This window comes from Pomacea canaliculata, linkage group LG12, assembly GCF_003073045.1.
Source record: "Pomacea canaliculata isolate SZHN2017 linkage group LG12, ASM307304v1, whole genome shotgun sequence".
Classification (NCBI taxonomy): domain Eukaryota; kingdom Metazoa; phylum Mollusca; class Gastropoda; order Architaenioglossa; family Ampullariidae; genus Pomacea; species Pomacea canaliculata.
In genome coordinates, this window is record NC_037601.1 from 19,488,610 (window position 1) to 19,502,856 (window position 14,247).

Below are 14,247 nucleotides of genomic sequence, written 5' to 3' on the forward strand. Positions count from 1 at the left end.
ATTTGTACTTTTAATTTCCTATTTGGGGTGGAGCTGTGGTTGTTGTTTTGGGTTTTTTTTATTTTTTGTTTTTTGTTTTTTTATGATGATGGTGGTTGTGGTGGTGGGTTGGAGTTTTTTCCCCTACATATGCATAAGTGCCTGTCAGCGTCCCAGACACTAGTGATTAACTTCCTTATTCTTGAACCCTTCTTGGCATAACCTTCCTAATGCTGATTGAACAGCAGCAACCCTCATTCATCTGTGCACCATGTTTCTTCCCAGGATTCTTAATCACAGCTGAGAGCATTGCTTGTTGCAAGGTGGTCAATATTAAAAGACTTCTGAAAGCATCCACAGCAGTAATTATTCATTAAAAGGCATAGTGTTTTGCATGTAGATTTACTTCATTAGAGTATCAATGAGACTTTAAAAGCTGAGCATATTGTCTTAGCAGACTTGTAATGGGTAGGGCATTTCAAACAAATTTTTCATGGCAAGGTCATTGTAGACATGCATCAACCTGCAATGTGGGGCTAGACCTCACCCACATTTTTACCTAAAAAAAGCAGTGCAAGGGAGATAACTTTTTTTAAAATAGGGTCAAGACTGTTTTGCCAACCTTCAAATGCCTGATTATCTTACTTGCCTTAAGAAAGATTAATTTTCAACACAGCACCTTCTTGACCTGTCAGTTTCTGAAATCTCATTGTAATCATCTGAAACCTTAGGCTGTCAAGCATTCTTTTAAAAATATTTAAGAATATTTTACAGTTAGTAATGGTTTTTCTGTATTCAAATTCCTACTTCAATTCTAGGACAAATGTTTCGGTTTTGTAATGGATTTTCCTTTTTCTCCAAGGGTTTTTTTCTTTCTAAGTGTTAATCATTCAAAACAGATTTTTCAAATATGCCTCATCAAAGTTCATACTATTGTACTAAATCAGAATGTCAGAATGGGTGCATGCTTAGCCCTAAGATGGTTAAATGTTTACTGAAAATCAAAGTGAAACATTTTCCTCTGATGTTTAGATATTTCATTTGTATCTCCTGTGGCAACAAAAGCAGCTTGCCAGAAGTTTGAGGCAGTATCTACGAAATACAGCACTTCTATAGCCATATATAAAAGGATTAGCAATGACATTCATGTAAGGACTGTTGTAAGCAACATCCATAATCATTCGCCAGTGTTGTGGCATGGGAGCATTAGACTTATAGACCACTGGCTCCACGATCAGGCAGATGAGGTGTGGAAGATAGCTGACAAGAAAGACGATAGTAATGGTAACAAAGATGCGATACATGCTGGTGGTGATGCTTGTCAGACTGTTGGTACTGTCATCAGATTGAATACTAGACCGCATTAAGTCTGACCGTCGCCTCTGAAATGTATTAATGGAGTGTGAGATGCGGCAATGGAGAACAACTAACAACAGAAATATGATGGCAAAGGCTGCCATTAGAATTGACGACAGAGCATAATATAAAGCTGTGCCCTTGTGTTGTTCACTGACACGACATATCTCTATGGGAACCACAATTTCACCTGTTGGTTCTGTTCTGTTTCCTGTATTCCCTGCAGAGCCATTTTCATCAACAGTGTTATTTAGTTGAAGTGAGGCTGGCTGTCCAGTGACATTGACACCTTGGTGAGTTTGGAAAGGGGGATTCTGGGAATTTGTTACTTTACCCAAATTGGAATAACTCTTTGTGCTTGGCCTCTGATCATCCAGAATTATCTTCACAGACTCTGGCCCATGGATAACTAGGGTTATGGTTGATAAGGCCATGGACACAAAAAAGATCACACTACAGAGTGCTTTGGCTTGCCGCCTGTTCAAAGAAGACTTGAGGGGATGGCAAACTTTACGGTACCGTGTCACAGCAATTAGAAGCAGAACACTTCCACTGGCCAAACTGGTTCCATAGACTTCACAGTGAGCAATTTTGCACAAAATATTTAGAGTCTGGTGGCTGTCTAAAATAATGGTCTTCATAACAACATCAAGGGGCATGCTACATACTGTAGTGCACAGATCCAATAATGCTAGAACTGTCACAAAAGTGGAGAAAACAGTCCGTGGCATTTTGAAGTGATAAATGTACAGCACAAGTGAGTTGCCCACAAACCCAATACACATGAGGATTGCCACCAAAATCCCATTAGGCAAACGTGGATTGAAGGCATTGGTCACTTGAGTAACATCCCCTCCAGGTCGCCCAGACATGATGTAATAATGTGCTGGAGTTTATGTGGCTTGTTGAAATCCAGGTCACAAAAGGTATGTTGATTTGTGGATCATCAGCTTTTCCAACACATCACTCATCTGTAGCAAATATGCAATCAGTGTGTTACATCTGTAATTTTCTATATGAATGTGTTGCAAGAAGTTTCATTAAAAAAAGTACAGCTTTTATATATATAATTATAAACAGTATAAAAAGCAGTCTGCTTTGGTGGATGCTACTCTTAAACTACCTTTTCACTACTAGATTTCTCTTGTTCAAGACTGTTTACAGTCTTATAAAAGTCAGTGTTTTTCATTAAAAAATCAAGAAACTAAAACTATAGATGCAAAGTACAGGACTGTATTAGAAATTGTAAAAGAAATGAAGGATCTGCTTATTTCAATGATATTCAAAGAGCAAAAGATTTTTCATAACAGCCCTGAAAGCCTTAAACTATAAAATTCCAAGCCTGAGCAATTTGGGGAAGTAATGCCAAGGATCCCTAACTGCAGATTGAGGCCAAGACATTGCCCCGGGAAAAATAGAAAAATCAGGGGCATGCATCTTGTCTCTGTGATTACAAAATTATGCCCAGACTCTATGGACATTGCTTTATGTCACTGTCACTGCTCTGTAACAATTACTCCAGGTTTAAAGCACTGTCCATGGGGTCTGATACTTTATCATAACTCTGGAGATGAGTCCCCCATGTTGACCATGGCAATAACTTACACTTGCATCACCCTTGGCATTAACCTCAAGTGTTACTCTGACTTAGAGCATCTCGAAATAACCTATTAGACTGCAGATGCAGCGTTAAGCCCAAATACTGGCTAGTTAACCATTTTCACATAAAATTCTAAACCCAAGTAAAGAACAGGGCTAACACTAAGATTAGTGGTCTTAAAAACATCTGATCCAGTTTATATCAAATGTACAAAATACCAATGCAGATCATCCTTATTCATAAGGGTCATATTGTATTCAGATTAGGAACAGTCGTGTTTACCAAAGGGTTTACTATTTCTTTTACTGTCCAGTACAGGACTCATACTTCTCTCTTCTTATTTTCAAAAGTTGTTTTTTTTTTCAAAGTAGCCGATAGCAAACAATAGTGATATACTGATCAGCTGGTGTAAATTAGCATCCGATAAGACCACTTCTGCAAAGCTTCCTGATTGTTTAGGGAAAGGTCAAATGATTTCTTTTTTAAATGTGTGACTAATCGGCTTAGACCTCTCTACATATACATATTTTAAAAGTGCTATGCAGCAAGTTTGTCTTACGAGCAGATGCTTGAAGTCATGCACATTTTTACCCAAATAAATGCCCATTCATAACTTTATTCATATGCTGACCAGCATACATTTATTTACTAATCCCTGCATTTTTATAGTCAAGCTTATCATGGTCATTCCAGTGGGTGGCATAACAGCCAAAGAAAATTTTGGAAAATCAGAATAGTAAAAAAAAAAGTGTGCTCCAAGTTATATTCATTGACCCTCTCATTCGTAAATTTTCTCTTGCTTCCCGAATGTATCACTCCTACCAGTGTTATCATCTCTGTTTCCAATACTGAGCACCAAAAACTAACCAATCAACCATTGCTGCACATTAGGCTTATAATCACAGTTTATCTCCTGACATTTTTATCCAGTTGTAGTCATGTTACACAGTTATGTTCTTCTATGTTCAGAAGAGAGAAATATAAAAATAAAAAAAGCTATTCAGAGCTATATGCATAACTGGTGCAGATGTTTCTCGAAAGTAGGTTTATAGAGATATTCTTGGGCATGCAGACACAAGCAATAAGCACACTTCTACACACACACACTTGTTTTGAAATTTCTTAATATGTAGGGTTAGTCAAAATTATTTTAGCACTTAAATGGAAGAAACCATTTATTTACAAAACATATATCACGTGTGCAATATGATTTACAGAATGGTCTCATCCTGTTTGCCATCGTGTTTGGCACACAAAAGCCAGCAACAGTTATCATTTAAAGCCTAGACACACACAGAGGATACCACAGTCCTTTTTTAGTTTGACTAACCCTATATTTTAGTATTCTAAAGTGCACGTGAAATCCACAGCATCTAGCATGTTACTCTCAAGCAAAGTTTTGAATCTGACAGTTATTCTAAATTAGCACATTAAGCTTAACACATCAAGTGCTCGACACTGTAGTCTAAACATGTGATATGCAAACCCAAGTGCCTTACTGTGCAATTGGCAGGTTAACAGGCTGCAGGATGGAACCCAAGGGGAGCGCTGTGCCCATTTGATATTCTTTTTTTTTTCCCCTTCCACTCTCTTCTGGGTGGGGAAAAGGATCAGATGGTGATGTCCCAAGTTGTAGCACAACGTTTAACTGTTTTCGCAGTGTCGTGGACTAGCTGCACTCTCGTGCGTTTTCCGGATCCGTTCAGTTTCCTGTCGGTTATCAAGAGATAAGAGCAATTTTCGGGATGTGGTTGTTACAGACGATAACTTTGAATGAAAGGCAGGATTTGTAGTGCGTAATCGACGTTAACATACGCACATATTTTGCTTGGACTTGTTTGCTGATCCACTCACCTCTTGACAATGTGCAGAACTGCTGTGACCGCGCCAAGACCTTATCACGGCGAACGCTTCTCACGCTCAGCAGGACCTTTAGGCGGGACCCCAGCAGTCTTGGGGTCGCATCAGACAACGGTTGCCCTCCCCAAGGCCCGATGGCGGCTTGCAAAACAACGAAGCACGCGCGGTCGCGGTGATATTTGGCAGGAAAGACTGGCAGGAAGGGCAGACGTTTAGGGCGAAACGTGCATGTGGCACCCACTCTGTGGCGGACGCACGTGAAAACTAGGCCATTGCACAGGCGACGCTGTCACGTGACCGGAAGCAGCTTCACGCCACAGACACTAACGTTCAACTATTCCCGTCTGAACAAAAAGGCCAGAGGGTGATATCCGTGCTTAGGACAAAGGTTGGGTTTTGTGTGTGCACGGATTTAAGTCGCACTAAACTCAACCTTGTGCGTGTGTGTGGATGTTGAAGAGCAGAGAACTAAATGAAGTAGTCCGGCTTTAGAGCGCTGTGTCCCGCCCACCGAGGAAAGCATAACATGGCGATGAAGTCACTGAGTCGAAGACAACACAGACAGGAAACAGTAGTACATTACATGCTGCACAACGGTAGGAGAATTGTCTACCGACACCTTCCCTCTCACCCAGCCACCACCACCACCACCTCGTCCGTGTGGATCACCACAATCACTGCATGCCATTGAGGTTTGCTCATCGTGAGTGGACATAATCTACGAGGCACCTCCCGATCGTGGACGTTGATAAAAATGGTTTGAAGCTCATAAAGTTTGTTCTTAGACGCAGAAGTGCGCAGGCCTCTTAAGAAGTTTGTTACAAACGCGTTTGTCGAGTCATAGACCATCCGCGGTCATAACACCAAGAACCATTGCACACTAAAGTTGTTATCGCCATGTACCACAACGGTGCTTAACTGCCAGCAGATTGAGGTGGGGGTGGGAGTCTTCTTAGTTCTTTGAGGGGAGGAACATTTTCGGTCATTTAAGAGCAGCACATCTTCTCAACAGGATGTGTGTAAAGCCAGATCATGGCAAGACTGGTTCGGGTCGCGCTTGTCATGGCTATTGCTCGCGCTGAGGGATGATGCCGGCAGACCAGATTTGGTCGTTCATTCGGCGATATAGTCTACAGAGATGGGTACTGCATCGGGGCACCGACGTATCTCTCTAGAATGCTTGTAGACGAATTCCCAACCACCCACTCACCCTGCGGTAATTTCTAGAACGAGGCCAAAACACAAATTCACTTCCGGCTTAACGATCACCATCAGCAACAGCAGACGATGCGAACTCTCGCGTTGATGTAGATACAAAAACTTAAAATTTATTGTCGGTTGTGTTTTCAGTTTATTTGTTCTTAGTGGTGGAAAGTGGATGTCGGGAACTTTTTGTCGAAAAAAGGAAAGAAAAAGAAATGAAGATAGAAAATTCTTGCAAGTCTGTTGTTGACTTTAAGTTTATCTCTACTTCGGATAATAAACTGCTACATGTTTGTCAAGACCTTACAGCCAACAACTTCGCGAGAGGCTACAAGTTGTCTTGGCAAACAGCCAGCTGTCCAGAGATACAAGTCCGTGATCAGGGCGGCCTTGTGTGTGTGTACACATAATCTGTTTACAAATGTTTGTCGTGGACTTTCTCCTCATCATGTGCGCAAAAACAATCTGAGCCTCGCCAAGGTAGACAACTGAGACACGAACGTCCATCTCCACAGATTGTCGACCTTTGCTGTCTCTTCTCAATACTTTGTGTAGAGTGGTGCAACCAAATAATTCCCAAATATCACAAGTGGAGGCGAGCATGGATACAAGTATATAATAAAAATATAAACTTGGTAACTTCACATCGGCGATACGCCCACCGTATATATATATATGACAGTTCAAAAAGTATTATTCACATCATGTTTTAGTGACATGATGTTAAATTACGGTACTGTTTGTAGACAAATATTTATTGGTACTTTTTCACAGAAGTCGATAGGCGTTGTTAAAATGGATGTGGAGTAGTGAACAATTTCAATAAATAAATAAAAGTATGACTGTATTGGGAACAACAGTAAGGAAATTTAAGTGGTTCTTTCATTATGAAAGGTATGGAGGGTTTTTGTTTGTGAATTGTTTTATGTACCTTGGATGAGTTTGTGAAAGTGTAAGTAATATTTGGAAATTTTTGCGTACTTCTCAATATGTTGTATACATCTCAGTAGTTCCACAGAATGTGCCGAAGCTGAAGTCATCCGTTATTCATTTTAATCAAGGAGGTGCCTACACAACTTAAGAATGCGGACTAAGCCACTTTTATATCTAAACAATAATATAATAATAATCAATCTATAACCTGAAAATGTGACATTTTGTAGTACAAAGAACTTTGAAAATCAAAGATCATGTGGATGCCGACATCATCACGCTAAGTCAAAAGAGACACAGGTTGATCGTCTGCTGTGGTTTTTTTTTTTTTCAAGTCGCATTATTTTCGTTTGAAACATCATTAAAGGAAAGTTTGGTATTAAAAAATAATTAGAGTTTTGTTGCATTTGCAAACATTTTGACTAAAGGTTGAGACATAAAAACCAGAAGCGGTCAGGCTCTGGTTGAGGCGGTCACATCCGAAAACGCTATGATCAGGGTTGTTTTTGTAATGGCATCCTATCTGTATCGCAACTGCTGCTTTTATCAATGAGGAAGGAAATCTTCCAAAAATCTCTTTGAAATATATTATGGAACAGCTTTACTTTGAGAGAGTCCATCAAGCATTAACAGTTGTTTTGGACGTTATGGCTACCCCCTGAAATCGAAAAAAAATCTTAATCCTATCTTTAACCCATTCCAACCCCCCTCACTTTTTTAGCCCTAATTATTTTTACTGTTTGTTAAAAAAAAGTCGTGACATTCTGGGCTCTCCTAAAGTAAACTTGTGCATATTACTACCACCATGACAACTTGTAGTCTGCGACAGGATTGTGTTGAACGCAAATAAACTTTATTTGCTGTTCTGTTGACAGCCTCAGTGGGAGCCCTATATCCCAGAGAATGGAGACCTTGTAGAGGTGGCATTTTCGGCATCCTCACATCTTTGGCCTTGGTCAGGATTCTTAGCCATCTCTATTACCGCCACTAAGGCTGCTGAATCATGGGAAGGCATTGCAAAAGGACAGGTTAACCTTACCATCGAGTCTCCGCCAGATGTAAGTACAGGTGAAGGTCTCAGAGACTAGTGGTTGCTAGGGCAACAGATTGTGTGATTCTCTTTGTCAAAAGCAGTGTATGTGGGGGAAACAGCCCAGTCCTCTTTCAGGGAGTGAGTTCACATTCACAACTATATGCCCTAGTCACAGTTCATAGCTCCTGTAGCCACTAGGACATGAAACCTCCAATTTTTGGCCTCCTTTTAAATACTATAACATATTTTTAAAAAGTAGATGTGTACTTAAAATTCATAACAGATTTTAGTTGGATGGAGATAAATATTTTTCCCGCTGTGCTTATGCAGGGAAAAGCCCGAGCCCTTATTTATATAGTTACCCACCGTTGTGGCACATAAGAGACTTTCAATTAAGTTAGAGGTTTACATTTCTGAAACTGTCTGGTCATACAGACTCCAGATAACTTTTAAATAAATGTGTCAACAGTTCTTTCACATTGTAGAGTTTCTAACAGGTTTTTTTTAAAGTAGGTTGATATTAGGAGCGGTCTTGTTCCAGAAAGCAGTTCTGTAGAGTTATTACTTTATTATCAACAGGCACTGACACATACAAAATTAGATTTAAAAAGGAGCATGTTTTTTAATTTTAATTACATGAGAATAGAAAAACATATAAGAAGGTAAACAGTGAGAAAAATGTGTAAAGTCAAGAATACGTTTTGCACACATGGCTTATTTGCTTGTAACATTAATAATTTAAGTGAAAATTCTGTTTTAATGATGTTGAGAATATGTTTCCTGAATTAGTCTGTGTAGACCACTGCTTCCCTTGATTACAGGAAGATGAAAAAGAACCAAGGCGATCAACAGTCACACTTCCAATCAGAGTGAAAATAATACCCACACCACCCAGAAGGTAATGAACAGACTTGATCTCTGATTTTGGCCATGAACATGTAATACTGAGTATTCTAAGACCATCATCATTACATTGTTTAATGTATTTAAAATTTTATTGGACTAAAAGTTCCTGTTGTTTTATGAAAGATGGATATGGTGATTGTTGTAATGAGCTTTTCATTTGATCATGTTTAGGATTTGAGTAGGATGGAGACTAACTTTGTCATGACATGTAGTTGTTGCCTAACATTTTGTTTGATATTTTCAGCAAAAGGATTCTCTGGGATCAGTATCATAATCTTCGTTATCCTCCAGGGTACTTTCCCCGCGACAACCTGCGTATGAAGAATGATCCACTTGACTGGTCAGTGTTCTGTCAATTGTAGTTACCTGAGAGTGTGAGACAGTATGGTTGCATTATAAACACAGAACTTTAAGTGAGAGACAGAGTGTATGGGTTCATACATGCACCTGAGTATTTTTAAGAAAATTTTTTAAATATGGAGATCTTTGGCTTTTTGGCTGCCAGCATAGTATGTGGTAAAATTCTGTATGTCTCTTCAGGAATGGTGACCATATTCATACCAACTTCAGGGACATGTACCAGCACCTTAGAAACAGTGGCTATTTTGTTGAGGTTTTAGGTAAGTCTTAATATTTTGTAACTATTTATTATTGAATTATTTTTAGAGGCCTGTTAAACTGATACAGTGTTAAATAAGATTTAATTTTTAATTTTATCTCAAGTCCATGGAACTATATGCATCATCTTGCGTACACGCAGGCATACACACACCCACACACCCACACACACCACACACATGCATGGCAAATACTTGGTTATGTACACACATATTTCTGTATGGATCCCTGCTTCTTAATATTGACTTATTGGACTTTAACAAGAAATTAGTGCTTCCTGCATAAATGTTTGTCCTATGATCAATGTAGTCATGGGATGTTTCTTAAGCTGATAGGTGAACACACTGATCACATTGTCAGCATGTGTTTATGCATTAATATTGATGTTTGCAGGTTCGCCATTCACTTGCGTAGACTCCAGTCAGTATGGTGAGTTGTCTTTATACCTGACACTTCACAAGATCCATGGTAGATCCTACACTTACCTTGAAACTGCTAAGAGACGTGAGAAATATAATCTGTGGCTCTTTTTAAGCATTTTGATGCTTAATTGTTAATGTTTACATGAATGTATCTTTATTGTGCAGCATTGTGCAAGTAAACTTATATGCATCCAGAAAAACCAGTTCAAAATGTCTGTATGTTTAAGGAACTCTTTTAATCGTCGATCCTGAAGAGGAGTATTTTCCTGAAGAAGTAACAAAGCTAAAACGTGATGTGGATAATGGGCTGTCTGTTGTCATGTTTGCTGACTGGTACAATGTATCTGTCATGAAGAAGGTCAAGTTCTATGATGAGAACACACGGTTGGTAGACATTGCACACAGTCCAGCTTAATATAATCTCTCTAGCCGTTTAAAATCAAAATCATGCTTGGCTTGTTTAAGATATTTTTATGCTGTTCAAAAATGGTATGAAAGTGTGTTGAAGATGTTTTTGATATATATTTTATATCTTTGAATAATAAATTGATCTGTTAGAGTCTAATAGTAGAGTCTAATTCACAAATGTTCATTTTTCGGTTACACATCATTTGTTAGACTCACATGAGATTGATTTACTTTTTTCTCTCTACATTCACTAGCATTTTGAGAAATACTTTACTATTTATTGAACCTTTTCTGAAACAACACATATTTGCATTGTTGGCAAATGGAATGTTCTGTGTGTATATGTGTACAGTCAGTGGTGGATGCCAGACACTGGTGGTGCTAATATTCCAGCCATTAATGATTTACTGATGCCTTTCAACATGGCTTTCAGGTTAGTTAGTCTCCTCTTGTTGTAATAGCATGCTACTTAGTATGCATGGGGATTTTATTGTTTGTTTTTGTTTGGTGGGGTCATTTTTTCCAAACCATAATCAAAAGTTAAACGTAGACATTTAGATGAGCATGGGTGAATTCTGCCACTGTCTTGCTACCATGGAGAGGGATATTTGTCAACTAAGGGGACAACAGAACACAACAAATACACTTTTCTTTGTCATCTTGAATTTGTTATGTCTCTGCAAAAGGCACCTTCTCTGTTTCCTTCCAGTGATGAAGTCTTTGAAGGGGATTTCACTATTGGGGACCATGAAAGTGAGTTGCTACATTCTTGCTTTATGATCATGCATGAGTTTGTATCTTATTATCTTATGCTGAATTCTTGGACACCGTAACTCATGATCATCATTTATATCATTCTCGACTGCTATTGATGTCACAGTTTTTATGAGCAACATTAGTTGTAATTAAATTGTCAGGAACGTGCATAATGGTCACCATCAGTCATGTTTATTATGAGTCAGCCCAATGTGAGCATGTCATTCTGTGATTATTTACCACATAGTTCCATCTGGATTTAACGCAGCGTAACTGTACTAAGATAGTTGATTGTGCTGCTGTTGAGTAGAACTGATTTAGGGCAAATATATGTGGGTTACAGTTTTTCCTTTACCTTTCCAAACAAAATTATGACTTTTAATATTTTAAAGCTTATAAGGATATTATTTAAATAAAATTCTTTGTCATTGATGATAATATCTCTTGCATTTGTGAAATTTCACTTTTTTAAGTGCACTATGCTTCTGGAACAAGCATTGCCAGATTTCCTAAAGATGGATATTTGCTGATTCAGACATTGAAGAACCAAGGTAGCCATCTTTACTATCTCACATATGTATTGCTGGTTGTCATTTTTAAACTTACTTGCCGATCCATTGTTTCTAGATCTCACTTTTTCTAGCAGTTTTTCTAGAGGACAGGAGGATTGATAGATAGTTCCATGACTTTAAAACTACTTGTTCTTTAGTAAGTTATCTGTTACCGGCATTTTACAATCAAGTGTTCTGTCCATGAAATCATAAAATTTTCTTGTCAAATATGTGGATAGTATATCTTACAGCAAAACTTAATACTCAGACTGATGTCTAGGGGGTGAATTTTTTTGTCTTCATCAACGAACATGCACAACTGAAGATTAGAATCTAGAATTGACAATTTCTCTTGCTGGTCATAGATATCCTTGAAAGGCCCCTCAGTTCTTGTATCAGAATTCTATGTTGTATCCAAATAAAGGCTTTTCTGAACATTGTTGAGGTAGGTGCTTAGTGTATAAACGAATCAATATTATTTTACAAGGCCATGAAGTGTTGAAAGGGGAAACACAGACAAAGGAAGGAGTTCCTATACTTGGCCTTTATCAGTCTGCATCTCAGCCAGGAGCAGGACGCATTGCATTGTATGGGGATTCCAACTGTCTGGACACCAGCCATCTGCAGAAAGGTTTGCATGTGTTTCTGAATTTAATCTTGGACATCAGCATTGTAACAAACATAACATTTTATATCATTCCCTTCTATATTGTCACTTACGCCTTCAAGATCTCAACATATCCTTCTTTATGTGTTACTGCTGTAGCCATGATTTGTGGTCAAGATTTCCGAAAAACACACACAAAACAAAAGTAAGAACAATTTGGTGGCAGTAGAAATCCAGGTGTACCTAAACAATTAAGAACATGCGTCAACTTAACATGAGCAGCTCAAGAAAATATGAGTTCTTATTGAATTTTGATACTTTGATGTATCATATGCAAGGTTCACGTCTGTTTTTGTTGTGTTTTGTGTATTGGTAGCAAATAAATTTATTTTTCACACTTTCCATCACCAGTTTTCTTTCAAAGCCTTGTGCAGATACCAAAAATGGCTCTTGTTTGAGTCTTGGTAACATGCTTGACAATTTCACTAAGCCCAACATGTTATATAGCATTAGAATCAGCATTCCCTCCCCTAACTCACTGTCTGAGTGAAAAGCCTAAACTGTAAATTTTGAAGTTATTTTCATCTTTTCCACGTCACCTTTTTGTGAGTCATTCATGGCAATTGGCTTATTTGGTAGTTTCCATTTTTAAAATTTGAAACAACTTGATTGATTTGTAAACCTAGCAATGAGCACTTTCATCATCAGCAAAATGGAATTTGTTTATTCAACATCATCATGATTGATGCATAGCTTGATGAAGCTCAGAGGCAGTATATCAAATGTAAATGGGCCAGCCCGATCTTGAACTTGAAACAGTTAGAGGACTTTATACTAGAATAGTGAAGCCATGCAAACCATGATAATGGTGCTATGAAACACATTATGGTATAATTTCTGCACAAAATCATGTGTTTTAGAGATGGACATCCTGCTTGAGTGGCTTGTCAGGTGTATTTTTTCTCTGGTATGGGTATGATGTAGCTAGAGGGAAGAGCAGCTGCTGTAAATAGAATGTTCAAACTTAAGTCATATCCAGTATGTGTGCTGCTATAATGTAGTAATGCTCCAAACTTACGTCACATTCTCCAAATGTGCTGCTGTAATGTAATTTTCCAAACTTAAGTCACACCCAGCGTGTGTGCCTATTTCACAGATACCTTGAAGGGATTCTACATTTCACTGATGATGCATGCTTATGATGAGGTCGTAACTGGTATATTATGTAGATGGCATATAATGAGAATGATTCCCAAATGATTACATTTACAGATTGTTTCTGGATGCTTAGTGCCATCCTTGAGTTTACCGCCCACAAGGTTCTGCCATCCAACTTCTTCCTTCAGGAATCTATAGAGCTGCCTCCCATGGGTGACTTGCCAGAGAGAATGGAAGGTAACTAAAATCATCAGCTTTTATGAGATGTGCCAGTCACACGTCAGCAGGCACAGTTACACTTGCTGATTCATGATCAAGAGACATTTATAAATCACATTTAAGAAGAAAATGCGCAAAACAAGGAATGGTACTAATTTTAATGCTTCTGTTTAGTAGCTGTGTGTATGTGTGTTTGGTTTTGTGTGTGTGTGCACATGCACATAAATATGTGTACATCCATGCAGGTGAATATACATTTGTCTAACCAAAGACATTGTGTATGCAGACTTACAGAGGCTCCCATTTTGTTTGGTTACTTTGAAAAGTGTATCCATATAGTATTTAAAGTGGCAATGCTGAATCCTTGTACTCGTGCATTTATAAGGAAACCATCTGCACCGCTACTCTAAAGTGATTGAGGGCAATCTGGGAAAATCGAGATCAAGGCCCTTGCCACCTTGTCCAAGCCTTAACTGGGCCAAGCCTCATCCTCTGAACAAATCAGCACCAAGGTACATGTTTACTCACAGAATAATAAAATGCAATAGCTGTTCTGCTTGAACTATTTTATGGAGTCTTAGGCAGATAAATATTATCATGAGACTGCCATTGTGCAAATCTATCAACAATCCATCAAT

General features: G+C 38.5%; 2 protein-coding genes across 3 annotated transcripts in view; one reads left to right on the forward strand and one right to left on the reverse strand.

Moving 5' to 3' along the window:
- The window catches only part of LOC112576875 (membrane-bound transcription factor site-1 protease-like), a 29,555-nt gene that overhangs the window by 10,288 nt on the left and 5,020 nt on the right, over positions 1 to 14,247 (forward strand). The window contains exons 17-28 of the mRNA XM_025259691.1: positions 7,807 to 7,989; positions 8,786 to 8,862; positions 9,115 to 9,210; positions 9,411 to 9,490; positions 9,882 to 9,917; positions 10,138 to 10,294; positions 10,671 to 10,751; positions 11,028 to 11,071; positions 11,548 to 11,625; positions 12,113 to 12,256; positions 13,505 to 13,627; positions 13,995 to 14,121. Coding sequence (XP_025115476.1) covers positions 7,807 to 7,989; positions 8,786 to 8,862; positions 9,115 to 9,210; positions 9,411 to 9,490; positions 9,882 to 9,917; positions 10,138 to 10,294; positions 10,671 to 10,751; positions 11,028 to 11,071; positions 11,548 to 11,625; positions 12,113 to 12,256; positions 13,505 to 13,627; positions 13,995 to 14,121 — 1,226 coding nt within the window. The remainder of the gene's footprint in view (positions 1 to 7,806; positions 7,990 to 8,785; positions 8,863 to 9,114; positions 9,211 to 9,410; positions 9,491 to 9,881; positions 9,918 to 10,137; positions 10,295 to 10,670; positions 10,752 to 11,027; positions 11,072 to 11,547; positions 11,626 to 12,112; positions 12,257 to 13,504; positions 13,628 to 13,994; positions 14,122 to 14,247) is intronic.
- Positions 365 to 5,487, reverse strand: LOC112576884. 2 transcript variants are annotated; one of them, XM_025259702.1, is made up of 3 exons: positions 4,790 to 5,487; positions 4,435 to 4,645; positions 365 to 2,306 (listed from the first exon to the last, which is right to left on the reverse strand). In XM_025259702.1, exon 3 carries the CDS (start codon positions 2,205 to 2,207, stop codon positions 1,017 to 1,019), a length of 1,191 nt encoding a protein of 396 aa, XP_025115487.1. In that variant the 5' UTR covers positions 2,208 to 2,306; positions 4,435 to 4,645; positions 4,790 to 5,487; the 3' UTR covers positions 365 to 1,016. The 2 variants fall into 2 exon arrangements, with proteins under 2 accessions (XP_025115487.1, XP_025115488.1); XM_025259703.1 differs by lacking the exon at positions 4,435 to 4,645.

Bases quoted from the DNA above. Each gene is read 5' to 3' on its own strand.
- LOC112576884 (XM_025259703.1), bottom strand. From the start codon at position 2,207: ATGTCTGGGCGACCTGGAGGGGATGTTACTCAAGTGACCAATGCCTTC.